The 26,474-nt window shown below is 42.7% G+C and overlaps 1 protein-coding gene across 1 annotated transcript in view; it reads left to right on the top strand.

Moving 5' to 3' along the window:
• plxna4 (plexin A4) overlaps positions 1–26,474 on the top strand; it is a 432,713-nt gene that overhangs the window by 42,295 nt on the left and 363,944 nt on the right. Inside the window, exon 3 of the mRNA XM_037538616.1 lies at positions 21,429–21,611. Coding sequence (XP_037394513.1) covers positions 21,429–21,611 — 183 coding nt within the window. The remainder of the gene's footprint in view (positions 1–21,428; positions 21,612–26,474) is intronic.

Genomic DNA, 26,474 nt, shown 5'->3' with positions numbered 1-26,474 from the left:
ATCAGTTTCTCCAGGTGAAAAGTTGGTATTTGTACCTTTTCATAACTGAATGTTTTAAACCAGAGCAGTAGAATAAAAGGCTGGAGGCGAGGCGAGGCGGGGTGTGTGGAGTCAGTCCAGCTTAGAACAGATCATTTCAGTGGATTATGGTTCAGTGATGTTCCCTGACTAAAGGTACTGAGATAAACCTTTGAGGGTTCCACCCCAGTGACAAGAGGGGCACTGCCCCAGTGACAGTTTAGCACCTTTATTTCTGAGAGTGTGGAAAGAATATGCTGAAGAAAATGTCATTTTTAATGAGTTTAAATGCAGCCAGCAGCTGGGCTAGGCTAGTGAAAGTGACAGCAGCTTGTACTCCCTCTGTTTTGGTCATTAAAGACATTTGATTGTTATTCATTGTGTCTCAGGTTCAGCAGTTGAGCTGGTTAAAGCTGAAATACATCTTAAAGTGCAAAGAAACTATAGATACAGTACTGTACAAAAGTCAGACATCGTTTAAGTTCCAGTCAAAATGGCCATTCAGTGCAAGTTGTTCATCTTTCCAGAGATATTTCTGAGGAGGTTAGATATAAAATAATTGTCTTGTATAATAAATGAGAGAATCAGAATGAAAATGAGTATGAAAAAAAGGAGTTTACAGAAAAGGATGAAAAGCTGCAGAGAAAATGAAGCTCCTAACAACCACCTGGAAGAGCTGGTAGACCTCAAAACTCCCCCATCAGATAAACAGCACTTAAAGCTTTCATCTCTGAGAGAGAGGAGAAAATCAAGCTGCTTCAGGTCTGAAAACATCCACAGGTGTTTCTGTCCATCCTTCCACTGTGAGAAGACCACTCAGCGCTGTGGGTCTGAAAGGACGTGTAGCTGATCAAGAAGAACCTCACTGAGAAAAGGAGACGGACACATCAAACAAAGAAGCTGAACGATGGACTGACCACCCCAGAGTCCAGACCTCAACACCACTGAATGGGTTTGATATCTTCAGAAAATGATTGACCAGCTTCTCAGACTGAACTTTGGAGGCGTGTCTGCAGATTTACTTGAGAACCTGGAAGCGAGTCTCCCAAAGAGAAACAAGCCATAATAAAAAGTGGATATTGCCAGAGAATAAGCCTGTCCTGTTACGTCTTTGTGTGGTAAACCGAGTCATTCCCGGACTCTGTGGCCGCTACAGAAGCATCCTAACGTGAACTCTGCGTGCATAATCAAACCACTCGCCTGCTCTACCCCCCACAACCCCCCGCACATAAACACACAGGCGGCCGCGTGAGCAGCAGAGTGACGTGTGCCGCGCTGGCGTGCGATTAAAGTTAAATGCTGTTCGTTTTTGTTATTGCTGGATCTGCTCACAATGGGAGCCGCTGTGTGACAGGATAAAAAGTAGGAGTGGGAGAGCGGCGAGTGAACCTGCTATCTGTGGGAGAGACACACACGCCGCTAATATCACACGCGTCATTTTACAAGATTCACCGCCGATCGTCTCCGATGAGCTGCCGCCGGCCTAAATAATGCATGAAGGAGTGCAAAGAAAATGAACAGCGCAGCATTCAGACGTTTCCAGCCTGAGTTTTTCTGGAGTCGAGTCGAGCTTAATGTTTACAGCATCACTACAACAAACAGAGAGAGAGAGAGAGAGAGGGAGAGAGAGAGAGGGAGAGAGGGAGAGGGAGAGAGGGAGAGAGGGAGAGAGAGAGAGAGAGATTAAAATGGGAGAGAGTGCAAAGCTGGAGAGATGAAAGAGAGACACAGAAGGATGGAGATGGATAGATGTAGAGAGACAGAAGTGAGAGAGAGAGAAAGAAAGAAAAGAGAGACTGAGAGACAGGAGAGAGAGAGATGGATGGATGAGGAGAGAAACAGAAAGTAAGAGGGAGAGAGAGCGGTAGCGAGAAAGAAAGAAAGAAAGAAAGAAAGAAAGAAAGAAAGAAAGAAAGAAAGAAAGAAAGAAAGAAAAAGAAACGGAGAGAGAGAGAGAGGGACTGAGACAAAGAAAATGCAAAAGGAGACTTGGGTAGATGCAGAGAGACAGAGGGATGGAAGAGAGAGGAAAAGAGGAAATAGCAAGAGAGACTAAGAGAGAAAGCTAAAGATAGAGAGAGAAAGCAAAGAGCAGGAGAGGAAAGAGAGGGGGATCAGAAGAAGAAGAGAGCTGGGAAGATGAAAGAGAGAGACAGAGAGAAAGAAGGATGAAGATGGATAGGTGTAGAGAGAAGGAGAGGGGGAGAAAGAGAGAGAGAGAGCGATGAAGAGAGGGAGTAAAAAGAGGAAACAGAGAGAGAGAGAGAGAGAGAGAGAGACCACCAGTCAAAGCGAGGGAAAGAGAGAGAGAGAGACAGGGGTGGTCAAACGAGTGGAAAGAGAGGCTGAGAAAGAAGAGAGGAGAGAGAGGGAGCAAAAGAGAGGGAGAGAGGGCAAAAGATGAAAGGAGGTAGAGAGAGAGAGGGAGAGGAGGAAGGGAGGGAGACTGGTGATTGGCGGCTGTTTTGAGTGTCTCTCTATGCAGGTGTGTCTGAGGAAGCAGAGCCTCAGTGAGATTAAGCAACAAGAAGATAATGTTCCTGCACTGCTGAGCGACTGCGGCACTACATCAACATGACACGGGACTGTTAGCAGGACAGCCGAGGGAAAGTGATCTATATCCTCACGCCTGCTACATATACATGGGCTACATGCTACAGATAGCGCCGTGTGGAAATGTCCTCAGGGTCAGAACCTGCGTATCTGTAGTCCAGCTGAAACAAATGACCAGCGTTATCCACCCAGACATCTCCACGTCTGGAAGAAACCAGCTGACCTGCCAGCATCACTGGAATCACTGATAGTTTAACATCACTGGTTTTACTCTGTGAATATTTCACCATTGAAATACATTAAAGGGGAATTCCACCCACTTTTTAAAATTGAAATATTTTTAAAATAAAATAAAGTGAGTCAGGGTGGTTTGCTGTGAAGCGCTCCATTCTAGAGGCGCTCAGTGGTGGTGATGGGAACCAGACATCTGAAGAGTTTATTGCTTCCAAAACAGAAAAAAGAATGAATATAAATGTTTAGGAATTTGGTGTCTGAGACTTTGTTTTATGATCATTTTCAGATGAAGATGAAACATTTTTAAAATCTATTAAAGGCATATTTACTCATGTAGAGGTGGATGATATGGCAAAATGTCATCACAGTACTTCATTTTTTTCTGACACATTTTAAAAATACAATTATAAGGTATGAATCAAATGATCTGTATTGACCGTTCCACACACTGCTGCACTAAATCCAGTCAAGCTGGACTAATAATGCCCTCTTTGTAGACAAGCATGCATTTGGGAATGATTTTAAGTACTGACGATATCCATGACGATGATTTATCACCATAACAATAACCACTGTCATATTGCCCAACTCTACTTGTATGATGTTATAAAGTAAAGTACTCTACAAAGAAAACAGATTTTTCCAGATTTATTACGATTTCACCATCATCGAAGACGCGTAGCTATAGTTTTACTGGTGGTTATGATAGTAAATAAAACAGCTATATTTGTGTTGTAGAGATTGTGACACCAGTGACTGCTTTACAAGAACTTCCTGTCTTTTTGTCTTTCCTGTATTTTTGTCTGACAGGTCCAGATAAGATTTTTCACAAATTCATATTAAAGAAGCAAATCTTATCTTAAGGAATCTTATCTTACTATGACGGCGTTTTAGGGCCACTGTTAATAAAAATAAAAACCGTAGACTTCGGGAATAAAGTCGTAATTCTCCAACTCCTCAACGCCCCTCATTTTAACATGAGGAGGAGCTGCCTTCCCTTTGCAAAGCCTTTGGTCACAGTATTTCGACTTTTCCTGGTATTAATGCCACTTTATTGTTGTAATTCTACGACTTTTGTTTCTCAAAATGTCACGATTTTATTCTAGAAATAGTATGATTTTAATTATGATTTAATTTAATTAGCCAGTCATCTAACATTAGCTACCGTTTCCGAGGTAAAAAGGTCGAACAAAACCAAACTGAGCTAAACTGAAAGTTAGAATATTGTTTCAGCGCTTCGTGCTGTTTATCTGAGCATCGCTGTCTCTGGTTTCAGTTTCACTTCCCAAACGTTTTAGCTCAGCGCGCTAACGCGACTCCTCCTAATAAACACACGCTCAGCTCTGTCTCCTCATTATTCGCCACCATCACGGTAATATTGTATCTGACGAGTGCTCATCAACGTTAACACACAAAGTTTATAAAGAGGGGTTGGTGGAGATCCGTTTCACAGCGTCTGGAGTTTTAAACGATCAGTGTAGATAAATAACATCATGCTAGTTATAGTGAACTCTGCTGCCTGTCACTGCACAAAACAATAGAAACAGACAGTATGAATGAATGAATGAATGAATGAATGAATGAATGAAGCCTTTATGAGGAGGTTTAGTCTAGTTAGGATGCTTCTGTAATACTGTTTTATTTATTTATCTTGAGTTAATGGAAATGATTATGAGCTTAAGAACTGTTGTTCTGCAATAGCTTCTGTCCTAAATTCAGACCTAACTAAAGTTGGCATGGTGACTAAGCAGGTAGGAGAAGATTTCAGACTTAAGGAGTTTCTGTAACACGGCCCCTGGTTCCCATCACCACCACTGTGAAGAAATCGGTAAGCACCTCAATAGTGGAGCATCTCACTTCAAACCTCACTGAATGGCTTTGTTTACATCTCAACCGCTGAATCAACCGGCTGAACTTACGGCAAATCCATGGAACTGTCCTTTAATAGCTGATGCTGTTTCAAAAGGGTTCAAAAGGAGAAGATCTTAGTGGAGTTGCTATAAGCGATAATAATTTTATGATTCTGTTATGGAGTTTCAAAAAAAGCCCATTAGTAAAGACACAGTAATTGGCAATATGCTGGTTTTTATAGTCTGGTACTTATAGCTTTGTGTATGTGTGGTAGAACAGTGATTGGGCTCCTCATCTCTCTCTCTCTCTCTCTCTCTCTCTCTCTCTCTCCTTTCATCATGCCGTGTTTTTCCTCCAATTAAAGAGTAGATGGACGACCTTCCTGCTCATTAGGGCAGCCACGCCGTTCAGGAGGGTGCTGTTAGTGACACACATTTACTTAAGCGAAGGCCGAGAGCGAGTGTGTGAGTTCACACGCGAGAGAAAGAAACGCTCCCTCGGTTCATTAAAGACCGACTGTTTTATTTTATTTATTAATTTTTTTTATGGGATTTATCTAATGAAGTCATCTCTCCGTCAGACTGTCACACGTGTATTTTTAACACCCCCATCATCACAGACGACGGTTATGCTCTGCTGATAATTACAGCCCATGAAGGAGCGTTCTCTTTGAAATACGTAGCCATTTACAATGGTGTGAGCACTTAATTATGTTTTTAAATAGCGTTCATTAAAGATTTACGTCTTGTTTCCGTCTTTTTTTGCTTGCTTTCTGGTCGCCTTGGGCTTGTAGACCGACGCAATCGTCTTACAATCAATACTGCCTTAACTCCTGCAAAGGGGTGATTAAAGGGCCCGTATCATGGAAAAAATGCACATTTTCTTTTCTTTTTTTTAAAATAAAATACTTTAATACATTGTTTAAACTGTATTAAAAGTGTTAAAATATATTTATCTACATATATGCTAATCGTCGCTGTCCTTGCATCTTTATTTTAAGTCTGTTTTGCCCATTTTTTACTTCTTTTTACAAAATTTCGAAAATGCCAGCTGTCATTTGCATTATGCTAACATTTCATAACAAATGGACCAATAAAAATGGGCCAAAATGACTTGTTACAGTAACTTACTTTGAAAGTTAACATTTTTTCTCCTATATAAGTTACTTGAGATTTTCTTCCAGCGGTAACAATATATATTTAAATATGTTGACATATTTGTAAATATGCTGGCATAAATTTAAATATTAATGGCATAGGTAAATATATTAGGCATATTTTTAATGTGCACAAATGTGTGTAGCAATATTTCTCTTCCATATGGATAAATTACAAAAACAATTTATTTATTTATTTATTTTTATTTGTGATGGGTTGTGATGTCATAACCGTGAACACATTTACACGCGACGTCTAAACTCATATCTCTAACCTAACCGATTGCTTTGTATGTTTTAGCCTGGACAGCTTTGTGAAAGGGCTCAGCCAATTAGAACAATGGTAATTTGCATATATCAGTCTTAAAGAAGGATTCCACCAATTTTTCACAATTTCTGCATAATAAATATTTCACATGTAAACAGGGATTACTTAAAGCGTCTAAAAGCTTTAAAACTTTTAATCCTTTATGGTGTAGAAGTGCATGCAGGGTGCTGCAGGGCAAAATACTTTCCAAATAAAACTTTTTTTCCCAGTATTATTTTATTTTACCATCATCAACATTACATATAAAACTCAGAAGACACGCGTAGGTTCACTGGTGGTTTTGGATAGTAAATTAAATGGCTATGTTTGTGTTGTAGACATGGTGACCCCTGGTTCCCATCACCACCACTGTAAAGAAATATGACTCGCTTCTCCAGAACAGAACATTCAACATCAAACCACTCGGAATGACTTTGTTTACATCTCAGTGGCTGTGGTTGGTGTAGTGTAGTGGTTAACGCCTCTGCCTTCAATCCCCACCTGGGCAAACACCCTATATTATACCAATAAGAGTCTTTGGGCAAGACTCCTAACACCGCCTTGGCCTCCCTATGTGGATAAGAGTGTCAGCCAAATGCCATAAATGTAAATGTAATGTAAATTAAATCTGCAGGATTTTTGAAAAATTGATGGAATTCCCCCTTAAAGCCTCAGTAGCAAAAGCAGCTTGTTTAATTGGGATAAAGAGTCGTGGAGAATACGTTCCATCTCTCCATCCTCCAGTGCGAACTGCAGTGTTTTGCACTGAATATACAGCGTATTTAGCAGCGTCTACCCCCCTGGATATGCGTCTAGTATGTCTGACCCATGTTCTTTTATTGCTGTGCCCAGAGTTGAGGAGATGCGCCTGCAGTGGTCTCCCGGTGGGTTTGGCTCTGGCATCTGGCAGCTGCTTTATAAAGATCAGAAGGACACGTGGGTAAAGCAAACGTGGAGGCAGAGAGTTGAAAGCAGCTGATAGATGTCTCTCTGCTGTCTCCAGGCTTATTGTAATGGGGGCTTTTAACTTGAACTTTGCCTGTTATTTCCTGCTGCGTTAGCACGGTGTTGTTTTTGAATGCGGCGTTTGGGTAGATTGGGCCTGGCTGCTGGAAGTCATGTTTCCCCGAGGTCTGAATTTCCCCCCACTTAGCCCAAAGGTAGTCGATCAGCTGAGACGTGTTTGGCGTTCGGAGTTTTCTTCTTTAGTTTTGATTTCATCTACACCCGAGCTACATTAGCCTTGTAGCTCGGGGTGTAGATGAAATCATCTTAAATGTAGTCTAAATGTCTAATATTTCTCATTGTGAAATGGTTGTAGGAATATTATAAGATTATTTAACGTGTTTGTAGATGCTTTCACTTGTTTTAAGTAATTTTGTTAAGTAAACTGATCTCAGTAAGTTATATTGGCAGATAATGTTGCTTGTTTTAAGTGTGTTTCTTAAAATAAGCAGACTTACCTACCAATATAGTGAGATAATTACTTTGTGAAAAGATGTAAAACATGTTAAGCTCTTCTGGAGCTGGATTAGTTTTACTAGAGGAGGTCAGGTAGTGTAATCTGAGCATTATTTGACTGGCTGATTCATACAGGATAAAGGATCCGTGTAATTTCCTAAATTACCCCATCATGTGCTAAACAATGTGTCGGTGTTTACCGCAGCGTTATGCGACAACCAACACATTTCTGGACATTAACAACACGCTGTGCGGCTACATGTTAAACAAGGCACAATAACAACAACGAAATAGCCCAAATGTGACGCTGTCGTGAACTTGAGGATTAAGGAACTGGGTCAAATCAAGCATGTTAGCCATTAGGCTTGTCTTCAGATCTGTCTTCAGACCCAAATTCTGCCTGTACTTTAATTCATTTTCAGAGATAACAGTACGTCATATAGGAATGGATGATATGGCGAAAACATAACATCACAATATTTCATGAAACACACGTATCACAGTGTTTCATTTTTTCTGAGATCTGATAAGTTGGAACGGACAAAAACAACAGTACTGCCAAATTTACACTGTCAAAAACTGAGTACAGTGATTTTTATTCAACATTTCACACCCTGTACTGAATCCAACTGAGAGTGCGATCTGTGAGGTTCTGTGAGATCTGAGCCAACTGGACGTGGTAATTAGAATTTTTACTGTCAATCACAGTTTCTGTCCTTTATAGTTCCGATAACGTACTGCTCTTCCCCAAAAACAGATTTTCCCACCTCAGTAACCCATTTTATATTTTTGTGCAAACTAACAAGGATATTTTGGTTCAGTCACACTGAACTTGTGATGGAGAGGAATGTGACAGGGTGAAATATTTCAGGCTAAACTTTCTGCCACGCTGCCTGTTACCAGACTTTTTTTGAAGACCTTCTAACATCAGTTTTTCAGCACTTAATCACATGCTTTTTTGTAAACATTGCAAAAAAAAAACATTTCTCTGTCTATTCTGTGTGATGTAGTGGACTTATGCTTAACTGACCCAGTCGAACAAGTAGAAAACTACAAATAATCAATACTGAGTAAGACAAACAATACCACTTCCAGTTTATTATGTAATTTAACGTCACATTACACTATTTTTATGGTTAAATACCCCTTCTCATGCTATTGAATCTCTCCCAGTGCAACTGAAACCCCTTCCAGTACAACCGAAACTCCTCCAGGAAAACCGAAACCCCTCCCAATACAACCAAAACTCCTCCCAGTACAACCAAAACCCCTCCCAATACAACCGAAACCCGTCCCAGTACAACCGAAACTCCTCCCAGTACAACCAAAACCCCTCGCAATACAACCAAAACTCCTCCCAGTACAACCAAAACCCCTCCCAATACAACCAAAACCCCTCCCAGTACAACCAAAACTCCTCCCAGTACAACCAAAACCCCTCCCAGTACAACCAAAACCCCTCCCAGCACAACCAAAACACCTCCCAGTACAACCAAAACTCCTCCCAGTACAACCTGTGCATAACAACTAACCGGACACTCACTTGATTGCCAAGTGTAAATGCATGTGGCTAAAATCTTATCAGAACACAGTCCAGACCCTAGTCACAGGAAGAGACCGGGTGTTTCTCTAGATCCATCTTAAACTTTAACTTTTAAGAAGTTTAGAAAAATGAGTAGAACTCCGCTTTAACGGCACCGGCTTCCATCATGTAAGGGTGAGCGTTTTGTCAGAGCAGGTTTGAGGCCGTGGTATTAACGGCTGTCTGGTGTTTGAAGTGCCACCTTGAAAACCCCAGAGTGCGCTGTGAGCTGGCTTTGGCATTGAGGCCAAATGTTCCTGGAGTGCTTTCCAAAGCGTTCCGGCGAGTGGACTGCACAATGCGGTGCTCAACGGCAGCGGCCTGGACGCGTCCATAGATCATAGTGAGGGGACATCTGACCTATTAAAAAAAGCTTGCTGCCCATGTTCCTTGTGTCAGCAGAAAAAATGAGAGCAGGAGAGAGAAAGACAAGAGAGAGAGAGAGAGAGAGAGAGAGAGAATCAAGGCTTCCCTTCGCCGGCGGTCATGTTTATTCCCCGGGTGATGTCCTTGTGCATCGAGTGCTGGAGAAAACACAAAGATGTTCCTATATCATGGTCTAAAGACAGCCTCCTCATAACAACTCGTAATGATCTCAATTACGTGTCATTAAACAGCCTCGCTATAGGCTATTTTCGTACGGGCGCCATTCACGCTGCATGCCCATCGCATAACATTTCCAAATAATTAGCTCTTTTTTTCATTCCTCTCCTCGCTTCTCTGCTTTATCACTGACGGAGCACATTCTTCGAGCCATGAAAGGGGCCCGGCAATGCTCTCCAGTTTCTGTGTTTGCTTCTTGATGTTTCTTAATTTAAGCGCAGGGACAAAATGTCTCGTCTGAAGTCCCTCCTCAGATGTCTTTGTCTTTTCATTGGCAGGATTTGTCAGAGTTTTCAGGGTGTTAGTGCTGGTCTGGGATCAGCTTTGGTCTCCTCTTTTGTTTTGAGTAGGGCCGTCACTATCAGTTATGTCAGTAATCATGTAATTTACTGATTATCTTTATGATTAGATTATGATTAGAGTTTTTACCAAGGAGAAACACTAAAAACAGACTTAACTGAACAATAACAGGTCATGCGTATCGTTTCAGAGATTCATTGGTAGATATATATATATACCATATATGTATGTATGTATATGTATATATATACACTAATCAGTTTACAGAAGTTTAGCCCTGAAGTTATAGAAGTGTTTCAGCTCATAGTGCTTCATGAACCGAGTACAATGCAGGACAGCCAATCAGAGCAGAGCTCATTTACATGTATCAGTCTTAAAGGCTCAGTAAGAAAAACAGCCAGTTTAATTCTAAGGGATAAAGGGAGGTTGGAAAATGTTAAATTATGACTGATTTCCCTGCGTAAACACACAAACACACACACACATATATATATATATATATATATATATATATATATATATATATATATATAATTAACTATCTGGCAAAAATGATTTTTAATGAGACTTTCTATCCGGCTTCATTTTGTATGAGAGGCCAGGAGAAGAATTTAAAATATTTATTATCATTGTACAAAGGTTTTTATTATTGTTTTTTGATGAGTAATTTAATTGATTATTTTTTAAAGGGCCCATATGGTTGAAAATGTTATTTTCCTAGCTTTTTATTAATATTTTGTTGTAGTGTATAAACGCTGCTGTAATTCCAGTCCACACAGTCCATATATAGAAATGGGGCTCCAAAAACAGCTTGATGTGAATTCAGTGTTTCTGTGATGTCACAAAAAACAACATTTCCATATATCTACAGCAGTGAAGTTCGCACTGAAGCTACAAGGAGTTTGTTTTGTTTGTATAGGCACAGTACAGAGCAGCCAATCAGAACAGAGCTCACTTACATGCCCAAGTCTTAAAAGTGCAGCCTGTTTAACTCATATAAGAATGAATTAGGACTGTTTTGGGTTCATAAACCCACACAAATGTTGTAAGGGGGCCTCAGGGAGCAAAATGGGCCCTTAAGATCTATTTAGCGCACGATGTGTTTCTACTTAATAACAGATCCGTCTCCACCTCAGAACTAGAGCGTTTATTTGTTAAAGTCTCTCTGCGGGTTTATTGAGCTCATTACATGTATAGCTGTACATAATTACAGCAGCAAAGGTCATCAATCATCGCAACATCATCACGTGTTTATCATCAGTCAGTCACTTTACACGTCCTTGCGAAAAGCTAATGTGCTCCACTGGGTTTTGGGAATTTCCCCTGCTGGGCTTCATTTTCAGACGTCTTTATTTCCCCTGTTCACTACAAACATCAAAGTGTCATTAGCTCTAATTTGATTGCGTGTGAAATCCGCACTTACGCAGCGTCGTCTCGCCGCACTCTTATATCTGTCAGACGGGATCGTAGCCGCCTTGCGTAAACATGCATCCTGGAAATTGTGACGCTTGTCTCGACCTGTGCACTGTGCACACGTACGCTGAGAGCACACAATTACCCGTGCACGACTTACAGAGCACACAAAGACTCGCTGGCAGTGCCACCGCTCCCCAAGTGCTGCCATTTTGCATCCCACAGGCCTCACTGATCTACAGAGGATGACTGAGTGTCCCTGCGAAACAGCATCTCTGTCAGCCATGGTGCATATTTGCCGAGTTGAGCTTTTTCTGCTTTATATTTCTTTATTTTTTTGTTCTCGGATGAAACGAATCCCTTCGACTCCTTCTTTTGTGTTGGTCTCTAGAGGTTTGCGCTAACAGAGTCACATCAACCGAATGACAAAGCTTTCACTCACCTCCTACTTTACCTACACAGACGCTCTTTAAAACCCGAATTTAAAGAAAGTCACTGCTCAGCCAACGACTGTGTGCGGATAACTCCCCCGCCAGCTCTCTCTACACGCAGTGAGCTCACGCGAGTGGTGGAGTGGAGCTTAATTAAGCTTAATCTGGTTAAACTGCAGGATCATGCAGAGTAATTTGGTTAATAATCTTAAGCGTGAATGGGAAATTACAGCGCACTGTCCTTCTGTACCGTGATGTGGTGTGAAACATGGTATAGTTGCTTCATTTTGAAGGAGAGTGCTGGACAACAGGAATTGTGCTCGATTTTAATGGACAGTTTGTTTGTAATTTGAGCTTCTGGAGATGAACTGTAATGATGAAGCGTAAAATAAGAGTGTTGTAAATGAACACAGCCTTAACATCTGGTAAATCTGGTCTAGTCTAATACGGGTTCCTCGCAAACTCTGGCAAATGATTCTGCCGTGATTAGATTTGTTTTTCACTTTCTGTTATTTATTAACTGGACATGGCAAGGACTTTTTTTTTGTTTAAAGGTTCCTGCATAATTCATTCACTGTAGAGATTACAGTGGTGGTGATGGGAACCAGGCGTCGCCATCTCTACAACACAAATGTAGCCATTTTATTTACTATCCCAAACCACCAGTGGACCTACACGTGTCTTCTGAGCTTTTATATGTAATGTTGATGATGGTAAAATAGCATAAAATCAGAAAAAAATAAGTTTAGGGAATGAAGTGAACACAGCAGGTGAAAATGACGCAAGTCTGAACAGATCAGCTCCTAACACAGATGTGCAAACAATGTGGGGCTGGAATGACCAGCTGATTGCTGCATATCGGATATGTATCCGATTTCAGTAGCACATATGAAAGCATCTCAAATCGGAAGAGAAACCGTCAGATTCAGTGCGTTTTAGCTGTTCACAGTCACACACAGACACACATCTGTGTCACATACAAAGAAAAAGATCAGATTTGGGCCACTTTTACCTGCTGTGTGAACATAACCATGAAGTTGTGCGTGTTTTTGTAAAAATAATTAAAATTGCAGACTTAAAACCTATAGTTAGCTTCAAAAGCTGTTTATTGCTTGCTTTGCATCCACCCTGTCCTGCTAGCTGCAGTGGTACTGCCCCAGTAAAGGCCATCATGGTATCTACTGATGCTAATTCAGCCCTCGCACAGCGTGCATTACAATGAAGTAGAGATCTTCGGTGGTAGGTCTCAGGCTCGCAGAAGAGCTCCTCTTTTCTTCTTCGAGGAGCTCACAGACAAATGTCACAAGGCCAACCGTGGCGGGTGATTCATCCTTCAGCCCTCCTCGAGCTTCCCCGGCCTGCCTCGGTCCCCTCTCTGTGTTTGTGTGCCACGTCGGCATCAGTTTGAGGCCTCTGCGGACTTGCCTTTGAACTGCGACTAGAGATATCTTCTTTTTCTGAAAGGCAGCGGCGCATGGGATGTGCTGCATTGAAGTGCCCAGTGTGGGGGTGGTGGTGGTGGTGGTGTCGGGAAGGGCAAACAAGTAGGGAGTGAAAGAAGGAGATGAAAAAGGTGAGGAGACGGCGAAGAAGGACGGAATGCTAAGGTCTTTGAGAGAAGTGGACACTTAGAACAAAGCACTTGTGCAATCAAGGAAGAGGGAGAACGTGTAGATGACCAAAGGGAAGAGGAACAGAGAAGGAAAGAGGGTTCAAAGAGTGGCTTTCTGGAGGAATGCAGCAGGAATATTAGCATGCATGGAAACATAGCGGTTTCCCCCGCTCCGGTGGCACCGGCGATCCTCTGTATGGAGAGCCCGTCTGATCCTCTGCTCCGTCAAGCGTGCAACCCTGATGGAGGCCACTACGGATCAGCGGACAGAACAGACTGCAGATTGCGCCGAATCAAAGGAATAAAGGACTCCAGCCCTCCTCCTCACGCCCGCCGTCCGGACCGCGCCGAGCTTTTATTTATTTACGCCGGGAGAGCGGCAATCACCAACACATTCAGCTTTTCTCCAGCTCATGAGGGTTTGTGTTGCGCGGTAATTGAGTGTTGATATAATTACGTCGAACATGGAGAAGAGACTTGTGGGAAACGATGTCTTTGTTGCTAACAACTGTCTCTGCATGAGATATTACTTGAGCATGAAAAAGGAGCGAATTTGAGAGGGTAATTATATGATTGTGTGGAATGACTCCCTGAAAGGCTGATTCAAAAGTCTTCATTGGATCTCTCCCAGGTTGTTGGCATGTGCACTGTGCCTATTGATCAGACCGACAAGGTTTTGAAGTCCGTTTGGGTCCCTTAAACTAGCTTTGAGTTGCTTTACTCTATCTTCGCTTTTGTCCAGGCTTGAAGGAAGAAGCCACTCAGACATTCTAGTGCTAATCCAGATATTAGACAGTTTTGGGCCGATTCTGGCTTTCCTAAGTGAGTGCTGGTTGATTACCGGGTAGATGTCAGTCATGCGGGCCAGTATACGGCCAGATCCTGAACAGCTTCATAGCATTTTGCCTCTGTCTACATTTGTGGGACAATTCTGGCATGAATAATGTGGACCAACAATGTAGTTGGGCCAGACTGGGACTGGATTTGGGCCATATACATTAGTTCTACTCACGTTACAGTGTGTGGGCCAAATCTGGGCTGAGGACCCAGCTGTATCCTGGGCCAGAACAAACCATGTCGGGCCCACAAGTGAGCCAGACATATTTTGCTAACTGGGAATAAGCAACAACTGTCGAACTTTGCGTACAAGTCGAATCCCTTCCTGCATCAGTGGATCTCTCCCAGGTTGCCAGCATTTCGGTCAACCTTCAGAAAGGTTAAAAATGTAATTCATTCGGGCCACTTAAACTGCTTAAAGTTGCTTTTCTGTGCCTTCACTTTGGTCAAGACTTGAAGGAAGAGGCCAATCAGACATGCTAATCCTAATAAGCAATAAAAACTTAGCCAGAATCATTGGAATCGTTCGCATTTTGAGCGAAGCATCTGCTCAAACATCTATGTCTTTCCACAACAACTCTCCTTGCATGCGTCTCAAATCTCTACATATATCAGTAGATCTCTCCCAGGTTGCCAGCATTTTGGGCACTTTTTGGACTGACAAATAGTTTTAAAAAATAAATTCATTTGGGTCTCTTAAACTTGCTTTGATTGATGAAACAGGATTTCTCAGGGTGTCTGCTTTTCTCAAGACTGATGAGTAAGCTAGTGATCTGTTTGTTAGCACTAAGTCAGAATCACGCAAACTGCTAGCATTTTCAAGCGAAGCATCTGTTGAAACATCAGTGGATCCCTACCAGGTTGCTAGCATTTTAATCAGACTGACAGAACAGTTGATTCCTTTGGGCCACTTAACCTAGAACTGCTTGAAAGAACTGCTCTTATTGGTGACTCTTTGTCAAGACAGAGGAAACCACTCAGAAGGGCGAACAATAGTAATGAGCTGGTTCGGTCAAGATTATTCAAGCTGGTCGCTCACTAGCTTTTGTTCCCAGTTAACCCACGAGTGGTCAGTTAGCATAATTTTGGCTTAACTGGGAATAAAAGCTAGTGGCCAACTAGCATCATTTTCCGTTTAGCCAAAATTTGCTGGCTGACCACTCGGGAGCTTTCATTCCCAGTTAGCATGTTTAAGTGAGGCCCCTTTTGAGGCAGCCTTGGGCCGTTTCTCCTTGTCGATTCATGTCTTGGGTTTACTCAGACTTTGTGCACTAATGCAGAGCGGCACTACGAGAGGCTTGTCCTGTTGCTTTGGACGAGAAAAGAGACGCCCGAAAAATAAAGAGTGTCTGATTTCAGCCACTGTAGCTGCAAGTCACCGCGTCCAGAGCAAGAGAGAGATTCCATTGTCCTGCAGTGGGAAGTCAGGCAGTCCAAGTGACCTGATTCTGCTCTCTCTCTCTCTCTCTCTCTCTCTCTCTCTCTCTTTCTTTCTCTCTGGATGTAGTTCAGATGAAAAATGTTGCGCCACTCCGATCCGAAGGCTTTTAGGCACTCTTTCCTCTGCTCCCCCCCCATGCCTCCTCCTGCCATCTTTATCCGCCTCCGTTTTTTTACACCTTCAGATGCACAGCATGAAATTGGCAATAATGCAGCAGTGTGTTGTACAGTCGGTGAAGGGAGGCAGGAAAAAGGAGCAGGAGATGGAGGGAGGAAACAGGAGAGAGAAGGACTGAGGAAAGAATAAAATAAGGGAAGGCCACCCATGGCGCCGTGCTCCGGGACGGGGTGTTTACCGGAATGTCACTTTGTGTGGAACGTGGACTGATAGCGTGGGGGTGGGCGTTGGGGGGGGGTCGGCCTTGGAGGCGTCATGTTGTTTTTACTCGGCTGGGTAATAAAAGCGTGCGCGCGTCCTGAAAGGTTGACAGACAGGAAGTCTATTTGATTAAATCACGGCACATACGGCATGATTGGCATGGTATCTGGCGTGGCGGGAAATATCGCGGCGCGTGGCGCGCTCCAGGCTGCACGCGCGGAGGCATATGACACAAGACCCGGGCCTGCTGGCAGCGTAGCTGCAGTGCCAAAAGCCATTAGTCTCTGTCACACGGGCCGTTATAGAAGCGGTTATAGAAATAACACTTTATGTGTTCTCCCCCCGCCTTTCGCTCACACGCGCAGTCTTACTCCTCCGCACAGCCTTTTCTCATTTCCTCCATGATGGGCTGGTTGACCTCCGACCTCCCAGGTGATGAGACCTCTTTGTAACTGTCAGTAACAGTGATAGAAGCAATGCCGTGAGTTTTGACTAAATTCAAGCTGAGTGTAATTACTTACAGAGTGTAGGACGACGCAGGCTGACCACCCGTCTCGACAGTCCTGGACATCCAAGGACTTTTTATTTCCAGCCACACTGGCAAGTTATTCACTTGTCAGGAGATATTTCCTTTATAAGATCAATCAAATCAACTTGCATAACCCCTGTATCATGATACGTATCATATTGCCAGGTTCATTGCCAACACACAGCTCTAGTAAGAATGCTGAAGGAAATAATGTCGTTTTTAAATGTGTTTAAATGCAGCCAGCAGCTGGGCTAGGCTAGTGAAAGTGCCAGCAGTTTGTATTCCCTCGATTTGATCGTTTATGAGTGGCAGTGCGTGTTCATAACGTTCTGATTCGGGTCATTAAAGACACGTTATTCATTGTAATAAAACAGAGGAACAATGTTCATATAAAAGCTCTCAGGTTCAGCAGTTGAGCTGGTTAAAGCTGAAGCACATCTTAAAATGCAAAGAAACTATAGATACAGTACTGTACAAAAGTCAGATATCGTTTAAGTTCCGGTCAGTTTTTCCACAGATATTTCTAAGGAGATTAGATATGAAATGGTTGACTCGGATAAGGAAAGAGAATGAAAATAGGTGTGAAAACAGGAGTTCATGCACAAAGAGAGAAAATATGCCTCCTAACAACCACCTGGAAGACCTGGTAGACACCAAAACGGCCCCATCGGATAGACAGCGCTTAAAGCTTTCGTCTCTGAGAGAGAGGAGAAAATCAAGCATCCACAGGTGTTCCTGTCCATCCTTCCACTGTGAGAAGACCACTCAGCGCTGTGGGTCTGAAAGGATGTGTAGCTGATCAAGAAGAAAAAGAAGACGTTGCTGAGAAATAACTGGGTTTTGTGGTTGCTTGGATTACAAGAAGTAGAAAATGCTAACCGATGTCTGAGACAGAACTTTGGAGGTGTGTCTGCAGATTTCTCTGAAAATCTGAAAGTGAGTCCCCTAAAAAGAATGGAAGCTGTATTAAACACAAAGTGTGGATACACTAAGTCCTGATAAGCCTGATACTATATTTAGTTTTTGAGACCTAATTTTCTGTTAAATATGTGCTTTTGTTGCTGAGAATAAAAAATTAGTAACTTGTACTTAAAATTAATTTATTATAAAAGCAAGTGTGGACTAAATACTAAAAAATAAAATTATATTTAGATGTTGAGGCTTCTGTGTCATTTTCTGTTATGTATATTTTCTGCTTTTTTTTCCAACACTGAAAAATAACTAAGGGCCATTTTGACTGGAAATTAAATAAATGAAGGGTGGTCTCTGACTTTTGCAATTCTGTGCTTTCTGTAATGCCTTATTCTCGTCACGATTGGCCCCTCCCAGTCCTGTCCATGTGTTCGTGTTGAGTTTTGGTTTAGCCTGCATGTTCTTTGTTTTGGTTTTTTAGTCCAGACCCCTCGTTTCGTGACTCCACTCCTGATTGTTTCCACCTGTGTTCCTGCCTGTTCCTCATGTATTTAAAGCCTGTGTTTTTCCCCTGTCTGGTCGCTGGTCTTTGTACTGTTGTTTGAACTGTTCTGGTTGTGTTTATATGTTGGTTCTGTGTTTCTGTGTTTATCATGTCTGACTTTGGACCGTTATGACCCTGATTTGGGATTTGCCCACAATAAAAGTCACTTATCTCCGCTGAAGAAAACATCAGTAGGTTTATAGCAAAATTATGTCACACAATCTGTATCGTAATTGTCTGTGACTAAATTACCATGCTGTCTATAACTGGTGAGTTCTGACCTTGCCTTCAACATGGCGGTGGTAGTATAAGAGAACACTGGTTGAGGGAGGGGGGAGCTCTGAGAACTCGGGCTGGAGTTCTGGGCAGATTCTGCCTATGGCTAGAAGGCCAGACCTCCCTCATAGCTGTAGTAGGACTGATGTAGGCCTGAGGAACAGTGAGGGGATGGCGTAGCAGTTGGGTTCTTCATGGGAACAGAAGGTGAGGATGTGAATTTGTAGAGCGTTAGATTGGAAGAAGGAGGGGTTTCAGGCATGTTACTGCCCCCAAACTTCAATTATAACTTAACTACATTTAAACCTTCCACCCTGCACCGAACCATTTCTGCAGCACATTAACTGAACATTTTCGATTGGTCTCCTTAGACGGCAGGGATGCACTTCCAGATGCAGGTGTGCACATGGAGATGGAGCTTTTATTAGTGGGTAGGTGGGAGTTGCTGGTACTTGTTTTGCAGCATCTCCAGCAGCTGGTGATTCATTGCCCGGCAGAGGGACAGGAGGCATCTGTGGAAAGACTAAGTCGGCAGAAAGCACGGGTTTTATGTAGCCAAGGCGAGGCAAGCGAGCAGCAGCCGAGCGCTTTAAATGAGCTCCATTACTCTGGCCTGGCAATGCAGCGGCTGAGCGGAGGCTCGGGCTGACAGCAAAACATTTCTAAAGGTCATGCATCTGCCGAGAGAGGAAGAAACGAGAGCACATATGCACTCTCGCACTCTCAGATATGCAACATTGAGCACTCTCGCCCTCGTTCTCTCGCCCATCTCCTTCTCCCTCATTCATTTCCCTGTTTATCCCTCCCTTCTGCTCTTATTGAGTGAAGCTGCTCTGAATTGAGTGCAGTCTTTCTTTATTGATCTGGCCGATCACTCATAAACTGCCATTCCAGCCAGCCGATCTCGGCCGCTCCATTTGCTTAATGAAGGGCCTCGCGCCTGAAAAATGCTCGTTGTGTTTTGTGGACCTGCCTCCTCACACTTAACGGTCACTCCTGCATCGATCATGCCTCTCTGAGGTTGGTCTGACTTGGTCTGGAGAGACGGAAGCCTGCTGGTTTGTCCGGGTTGTCTCCGTGGCTCCCCGCAACAATGTAGGCCTCTCGCACGCAGACGCTCGCCATCATGATTAAGATAAACACAGCTTAGGACATAATTGAGTTTTTATCAGAGGAGTGTGCCCGCTGTTTTTGGCTCAGACACAAGGTGCTGTTATTTTGTGATTTATGACAGACCCCATGCGCTTTCTGTCACGACCTGGACGTCATGCAGTTGATGAGCTTGGCTCACCTTCGCCAGCGACGGTTCTGTGTGTTGGTGTGTGGTGCTGAAGGTGGAAGATGGAAAATCGAGGGTTTCAAAGAAGCATTAAATCTTTTGGTTGTTGATTGTGTGAATTAAATGATTAATCAATAATTGGCTGATGATTTTTGTGAATGAATCACCGTGTTGACTAATCATGTAAATGAATTGGCCCAAATGGTGACTGATCATGTGAATTAATCGACTAATAATCAATTAATTGGTTTAATATGTGCCTTTGAATGCGACAAGCTGTAATGTGAAAGGCTACAAAAAAGTCCATTATTTGTGCAAATTAATTTATTAGCTGATTATTTGACTTGGTTTATCGATTCAGAATATCGACTAATCATGTGAATTGAGCAAACAATAATGTTGACTAATCGTGTCAATCGATCGATTAATAATCGATTAATCGTTTGAAAATGTGGCTTTTGAAAGCAATGAGCTGTAATGTGAAGTATATTATTCATGCAAATTAGCTGCTGATTATTTGTCTGGACTAATCGATTCATAATATCGACGAATCATGTGAATTGATCATAACTAATAATCGATTAATCAGCTTAAATGTGGCCTGTAAATGTGAAGAATTGTCACAGTAAAGTGTTTGGCAAACTGAGGTTCTGTTCACCAAGAGCTAAATTACCACCAAGGAGCTGTATTGAAGCTTGACCATAAGTTTGAGCTAGCTGTGATGGGCCGCTGTGACAGGACGCTGTGACAGGACGCTGTGACAGGCCGCTGTGACAGGACGCTGTGACAGGACGAGCTGTGGGAATGTCTGATATTATTTTAGCCTGCTAAATGCTTCTGATAAGCTTGTAACTCAGTCAGCTCAGACTTTTTCCTTCGTTCTAAGAAAATGCTCCCAGACTTTTACTCCTTTTCCTGTGGTCAGAAACTGACCAATAATAAAAGGGGTAGAGAGTGAATTGTGCATGTCGGGGGGGGGGTTACATTCTGTAACTGTGCACCTATGTAGTGGACCTGTAAGGCTGCCGGAGCTCGAAAAAGTGGATAGTGAGTGTGTATTGTTATAGTAAATGAAATATAATAGCTTTAAATCGCATTGTGTGAACATACCATACATTTGACCAATAAAAGTCGGCCAGATTAGCTTGATCTAACATGCCAACTTGGTCCAAGTCCAAGTCTGATAAACTACTATTTATTAAGGACTGTAAACATATCAAGCTTGGCAGTATTACAACAATGCCATGGTTTTGTGCCCTTAGTGAGTCATTGCTTGGTACGTCATCAATCATGTCTAATGTTCCTATCGCATATTATCCCCCTGTATAAACCCCAGTTTTAGCCAGTGTTACGGGTTCTAAATCAATCTCAGCAGCATGGCAATATGAAATCATTACTGCTTTATCAGAAGCTGTAAATCATTCCATTCTGGGTGACAACTGCAACTTTCCCCACCATATGTTATCTGTCACCTGACATCATATCATACGTATATTTATAGTGTGAATATTTGTGGAGATGTGCTTTTAAGATGCATAGCACACGCAGTGATGAATGTATATAATCTTCTGTCTGATCAACCCCATGACCCCGTTTTAGATATTGGTGCGTAAATTGATGGAATAAGAGATTGAGGCGTAATATTATTTGCTAATGTTCTAGCCTGACCTTACTGAGTTTGTTTAATGCCCTCCGTCCCTTTTCTCTCCAGCTCCTGACCATCGACGACAACTTCTGCGGATTGGATATGAACGCCCCTCTGGGGGTTTCCGAGATGGTGCGTGGAATTCCACTGTTCTCAGAGTCCAATGACAAAATGACCTCCGTCATTGCCTACGTCTACAAGAACCACTCGCTGGCCTTCGTGGGCACCAAGAGTGGACGGCTGAAGAAGGTAGGAGGCCTTTCTGTTCCTTGGATGGAAGGACCCGTCACTGATTGGTGTCACCGCTGCTTTAGCAAGGCATCGAAACTTATCAAATAGGCTAATGTGTCCTGCAACTGCGATATTTAGGAGGGAAAACGTGGATAATTTGTGATGGTGACTTGTAGCATTTGAACATCTGCTATAGAACGTCTTGCTCTGCAATTGTGTGGTGTCTAAAAAGTATCGTGAGCTTTAGTGAGGCGATACTGAAACTTGTCAGATTGGCTAATCGCTCACACCTTGTCCTGTAAAATCTGGAGAATGTGTGACTTGTAATATTTGAACGGCAGCATCTGCTACAAAAAATCTCATTCTGCAATTGTGTGGTGGTGAGGAGCCCAATGAGCTTTCAGACTGCTTTACTAACTTACCTAGGAGGCTAACTGCCAACACGTTGTGCTTCAACTGTGTTTAGTTGGAAAAACCTGGAGAATCTGTGATGTTCTACCAAGATGGTGACTTGTAAGATTTAAGCAGCAGTATCTGCTACAAATAGTCTCATTTTGCAATTGTGTGATGGTTTAAGGGCACAATAAGCTGTCAGGCTGCTTTTCTAGCACATTGAATCTTACCAAGTAGGTTAATCACTAACACCCCGTACTGTAACGGCTATAATCTGGAGAATCTGTAACTTGTAAGATTTGATCTGCGGCATCTGCGACCGAAAATCTTGGTCTGCAATTATGTGGCATCGTAAAAGCATCGTGAGCTCTGGATTAATACTAAAATACTAACACTTTGTACTTCAAATGCTGTATTTAGGAGGGAAGACCTGGAGAATCTGTGATGTTCCAACAAGACGGTGACTTGTAACATTTGAGCGGCGGCATCTGCTACAATAACTCTCTTTTTGAAACTGTGTGATGGTGTGATGGACAATAAGCTTTCAAACTTCTTTACCAACACATTGAAACTTACCAAGTGGGCTAATCACCAACACGCTGTACTGTAACTGTTATATTTAGAAAACCTCCAGGAAAATCCTGGAGAATCTGTAATCTAATGTATGGCGTCGAGCTCTGGCGATGTACTAAAACTTATCAGGCAGGCTAAATACTTACACTTTGTACTTCAACTGCTGTATTTCGGATGAAAAACCTGGAGAGTCTGTGATGTTCCAACAAGACGGTGACTTGTAACATTTGAACGGCGGCATCTGCTACAGAACATCCTGCTCTGCAATTATGTGGCAGCGTAAGAGCACAATCACTGAAGTGTTGTACCGCAACCGTTATATTTAGGAGGAAAACCTAGAGAATGATGTTATAGCAACATGGTGACTTGTAACATTTGAACGGCGGCATCTGCTGCAGAGACTCTCATTCTGCAAATGAGTGGCAGCGTAAAAGCGAGCTTTCAGACTGCTCTACCGACACGCTGAGTCTTACCAAGCGGGCTAATCACCAACACCTTGTACTGTGCCTGCTATATTTAGGAGGGAAAACCTGGAAAATCTGTGATGTTCTAACAAGACAGTGACTTGTAACAGTCAAATGGAGCTATCAGCTACAGAAAATCTCACTCTGCAATTGCTGTTGCAGCGTAAGAGCACAGCAAGTTTTCTCCGAAAGAGGACAGCGAGCTAGTCTTGCCCAGTGATTGCTGACATACCGAACAGCATCTTGTGTGTAGAGAGTGGGATGGCTGTATTACAGCATCATGTTTTGCTAGGTTTACAGAGAGAGAGAGAGAGAGCGAGTGAGAGAGAGTGAGAGAGATAGAGCTAGCTGCAGGGCCTCCTGCTCATGCGGAGCTAGTCGGGGGGTAATTGGATGATGCGGTGTGGGGGCTTTGGGCCTGCTGCCCTCTCCTCTGACTGGGTCTCTGAAAGCCGTGGCTGAGACGAATCTCCAGGCCAGCCAGACACTGCGTGTAGGAGAAAACAGCGGTAAGAAAGAGAGAGAGAGTGAGAGAGAGAGTGAAGGAGAGAGCGAGTGGGCTATGTGCTCTATCTCTTCTTCTCAAGTGCTTGTACTCCAGGGATTTGGCGATGCAGACGGACAAAGCTTTGCCAACAGGCAGGATTCCAATTTGACGCGTAGTTGTTATTGTGGGGGCTTTTTTTGTTGTTGTTGGATGGAGCTGTGTAGGAGAGGAGAGTCTTCTTCCTGCCCAAACAGGTGGGCAGAGTCACTGCTGTTTTTGTATCGCTATTTATTATTTTTTTTACCTGAGTCATGGTCCTGCGTATGTTTGTGATGTAGTAGAGGGCTGTGTGGCCAAAACATTCCATCACAGTATGATAATTACAATTTCTGACAGTTTCTGTATATAGAATTTTCACCAGTGAGTCATTTATAGGTGAGCAGTGGCGTATTATTCACTTTTTAGTATTGATAAGAACCATTTTAAACAACCAAAGGAAATCTGACGTTTCATTTAATTGTACAAAATATTTTCAGTGCTGATTTCCAACATTAGCCCCTTGGGTCCAGCAAAAATGGACTTCTTATTCAACAGCTTTTTTCCATTCCACCTTAAATGGGGCAGCAGTACAGGCGCCGTAATGTGAATTTTAACGGCGAATTTTAGTAAGAAGCCAACTTCAGCTTCTCAAGTCATATGTGTCTGTTCACACTGCTCGAATTTGGTAAACATTACAGTCATTCATGCTTCAGTACCAGCTGGTCCGCTGCTTGTTCTGCATATAAAACCCTGACTGCGGCGTCATCTGGTGCAGCTGACTGAGTCAGGCGGCTCCTCAGGCAGTACGAGTGGAAGCACAAGTGGAAACACAGCTTAGGCTAAGGCAAACCCCAAGAGAGTGGCCGCTGCTGCCTCAATGGACTAAAAGTGGACCATGTGCGTCAGGCTCCGGTCTTTTTGGGCCAAAACACTGCAGACTTTAGCACACTGCCTCAGTAACCACACCTGATTAAGCTCATTAACTAATTAGCATGGCCTTCATGAACTAAATTCAGAGCGTTAGGTGAGGGTAAACGCTGATATCCACAGCCTTTTGGCCTGGAAGGTCACCAGTTTGACACGCCTAGACTAGACAGTGGAAGGCCGACCGAGGGACTGCTGCTTTTTCACTTTGATTTCATTTCAACTGAAACCTCCCTGGAGATCTATCACCCTCAGATCCAAGCCACCTAGGTCTGATCTTCAGATGCTTCTGGGGGCAGTCATTACCTGAACTTTTACAATGGAAATATGCAAACCTCAGAAGCATCAGCCAGTAGAAAACAACTGGGCGTGTTTTTCTGTCTGCTTTCTAAATAAAACCAAATGGAGAAACTGCTCCAGACTAGTTAGCCAGCTAACGTTGACCTTTTACTGGTCTAAACGTTCCCTGCAAAACCACATCATGCCAGTGCCGCCGGACCTGCTCCAGTTCTGGAAAGATAATAGTGAGGTGGCAGTCCAAAGTCACCGCAAAATTGTTTGCATTGCTCATGCATCATGTTGTCTGCCCATATTTGTGGCATACTGCTATCAGTGCACGTCTTTTAATCTAAAATGAGTCAGAATGCTTTCAGTATACTTTCATGCACTCATGAGAAATGTACTAGTCAAAATTATACTTAGGTATACAGAAAAGTTTTAGTATATTCAGCCTATACTTGTACTATACTGAGTACAAAAGGGTGGAGGGTGGGGGGTGGGGGTGGGGGGTGGGGGGTAGTGCTGTCACCTCACAGCAAGAACGGCCTGGGTTTGATTCCCTGAGTCCTTACTGTGTGGAGTTTGCATGTTCTCCGTGTGTGTGTGTGTGTGGGTTTCTTCCCAAAGACATGCAGTCAGACCAATGGTTTTATATATTGCTGCTGTCGGAAGAAAACCTTGTATCTCCAAAGTGGTGACTTTACAGGAGAAGGAAAAACATACATTACTTTTAATGTAAGTCAATGGAACCAGACGTCTTTCCAAGTAATTTTGGGACGTTTCTTTTGGTCCATTCATCATGAAATTTACACACAATGTAAAGAGTAACAGGACTTTTCACATTATGTCAAAAACTGAAAAACGTCAAAAACGGAGATATGAAGTTTTCTTCCGTCAACAGCAATATATATATATATATATATATATATATTATATGTATAATTTCACTTGTGGTATACTGTGACATACAAAATATACTTTTATAAACTAAACCGTGGGCCAATTTAGTCTCAAGAAGTACTGAAATAGTACATTTCCAAGTATACAACTATTGTATTGATATTAGTATACTTACTACATAAAATATACTTAGGAAACATACATACGTTTACTTGTCTAATGGATGAACTAGTCTTCTGCCCACTACTGAGCAGTAACATCTCCCTCGCTTCCACACCTGTAGACGGCAGGTTCCAGTCTTGAGATGTTTGTTTTGTTTTGGCCTGACCGTCATGAAGTGCAGATGTCACTAACTGACGTGCTAAGGCCATAACAGAGAGAATTAAAGGCCAAAATGAAGAGCTAAAAGGCAGGTCAGGGACATTAACACACACACACACACACACACAGGAACACACACAGGCGGTCAACACACACAGAAACCTTTTAGTTGCAATTTAAGTGATTGCTGATGTCCTCGGCGGGAAACAGCAGATGATGTCATTGTTGCTGGTGAAACAAAAACAAGTCGATAAATATACCGCACGACCTGGACGTTCATCAGCAAGTTTATAAGCCTGCTTAATGGATTGTGATTTATAGACCACCTGCACGTCATCCTATTTACTGCCTGAAGTTTAGCGTGCTGCTAAGAGTAAATATTAGCAGTAGCATCGCTGATTTGGTTTATCTGAAGGCTGGCTACATAAATGTTAGGCTGTCTTGTTTATGGCCCTTTGAGTTTTCCTGCAACTCTTGGAATACATTTTTTCATTGAAGATT

The sequence above is a fragment of the Pygocentrus nattereri genome, chromosome 1 (assembly GCF_015220715.1).
Source record: "Pygocentrus nattereri isolate fPygNat1 chromosome 1, fPygNat1.pri, whole genome shotgun sequence".
NCBI classification, from domain to species: Eukaryota; Metazoa; Chordata; class Actinopteri; order Characiformes; family Serrasalmidae; genus Pygocentrus; species Pygocentrus nattereri.
This window is presented reverse-complemented; position numbering and strand designations above follow the sequence as displayed.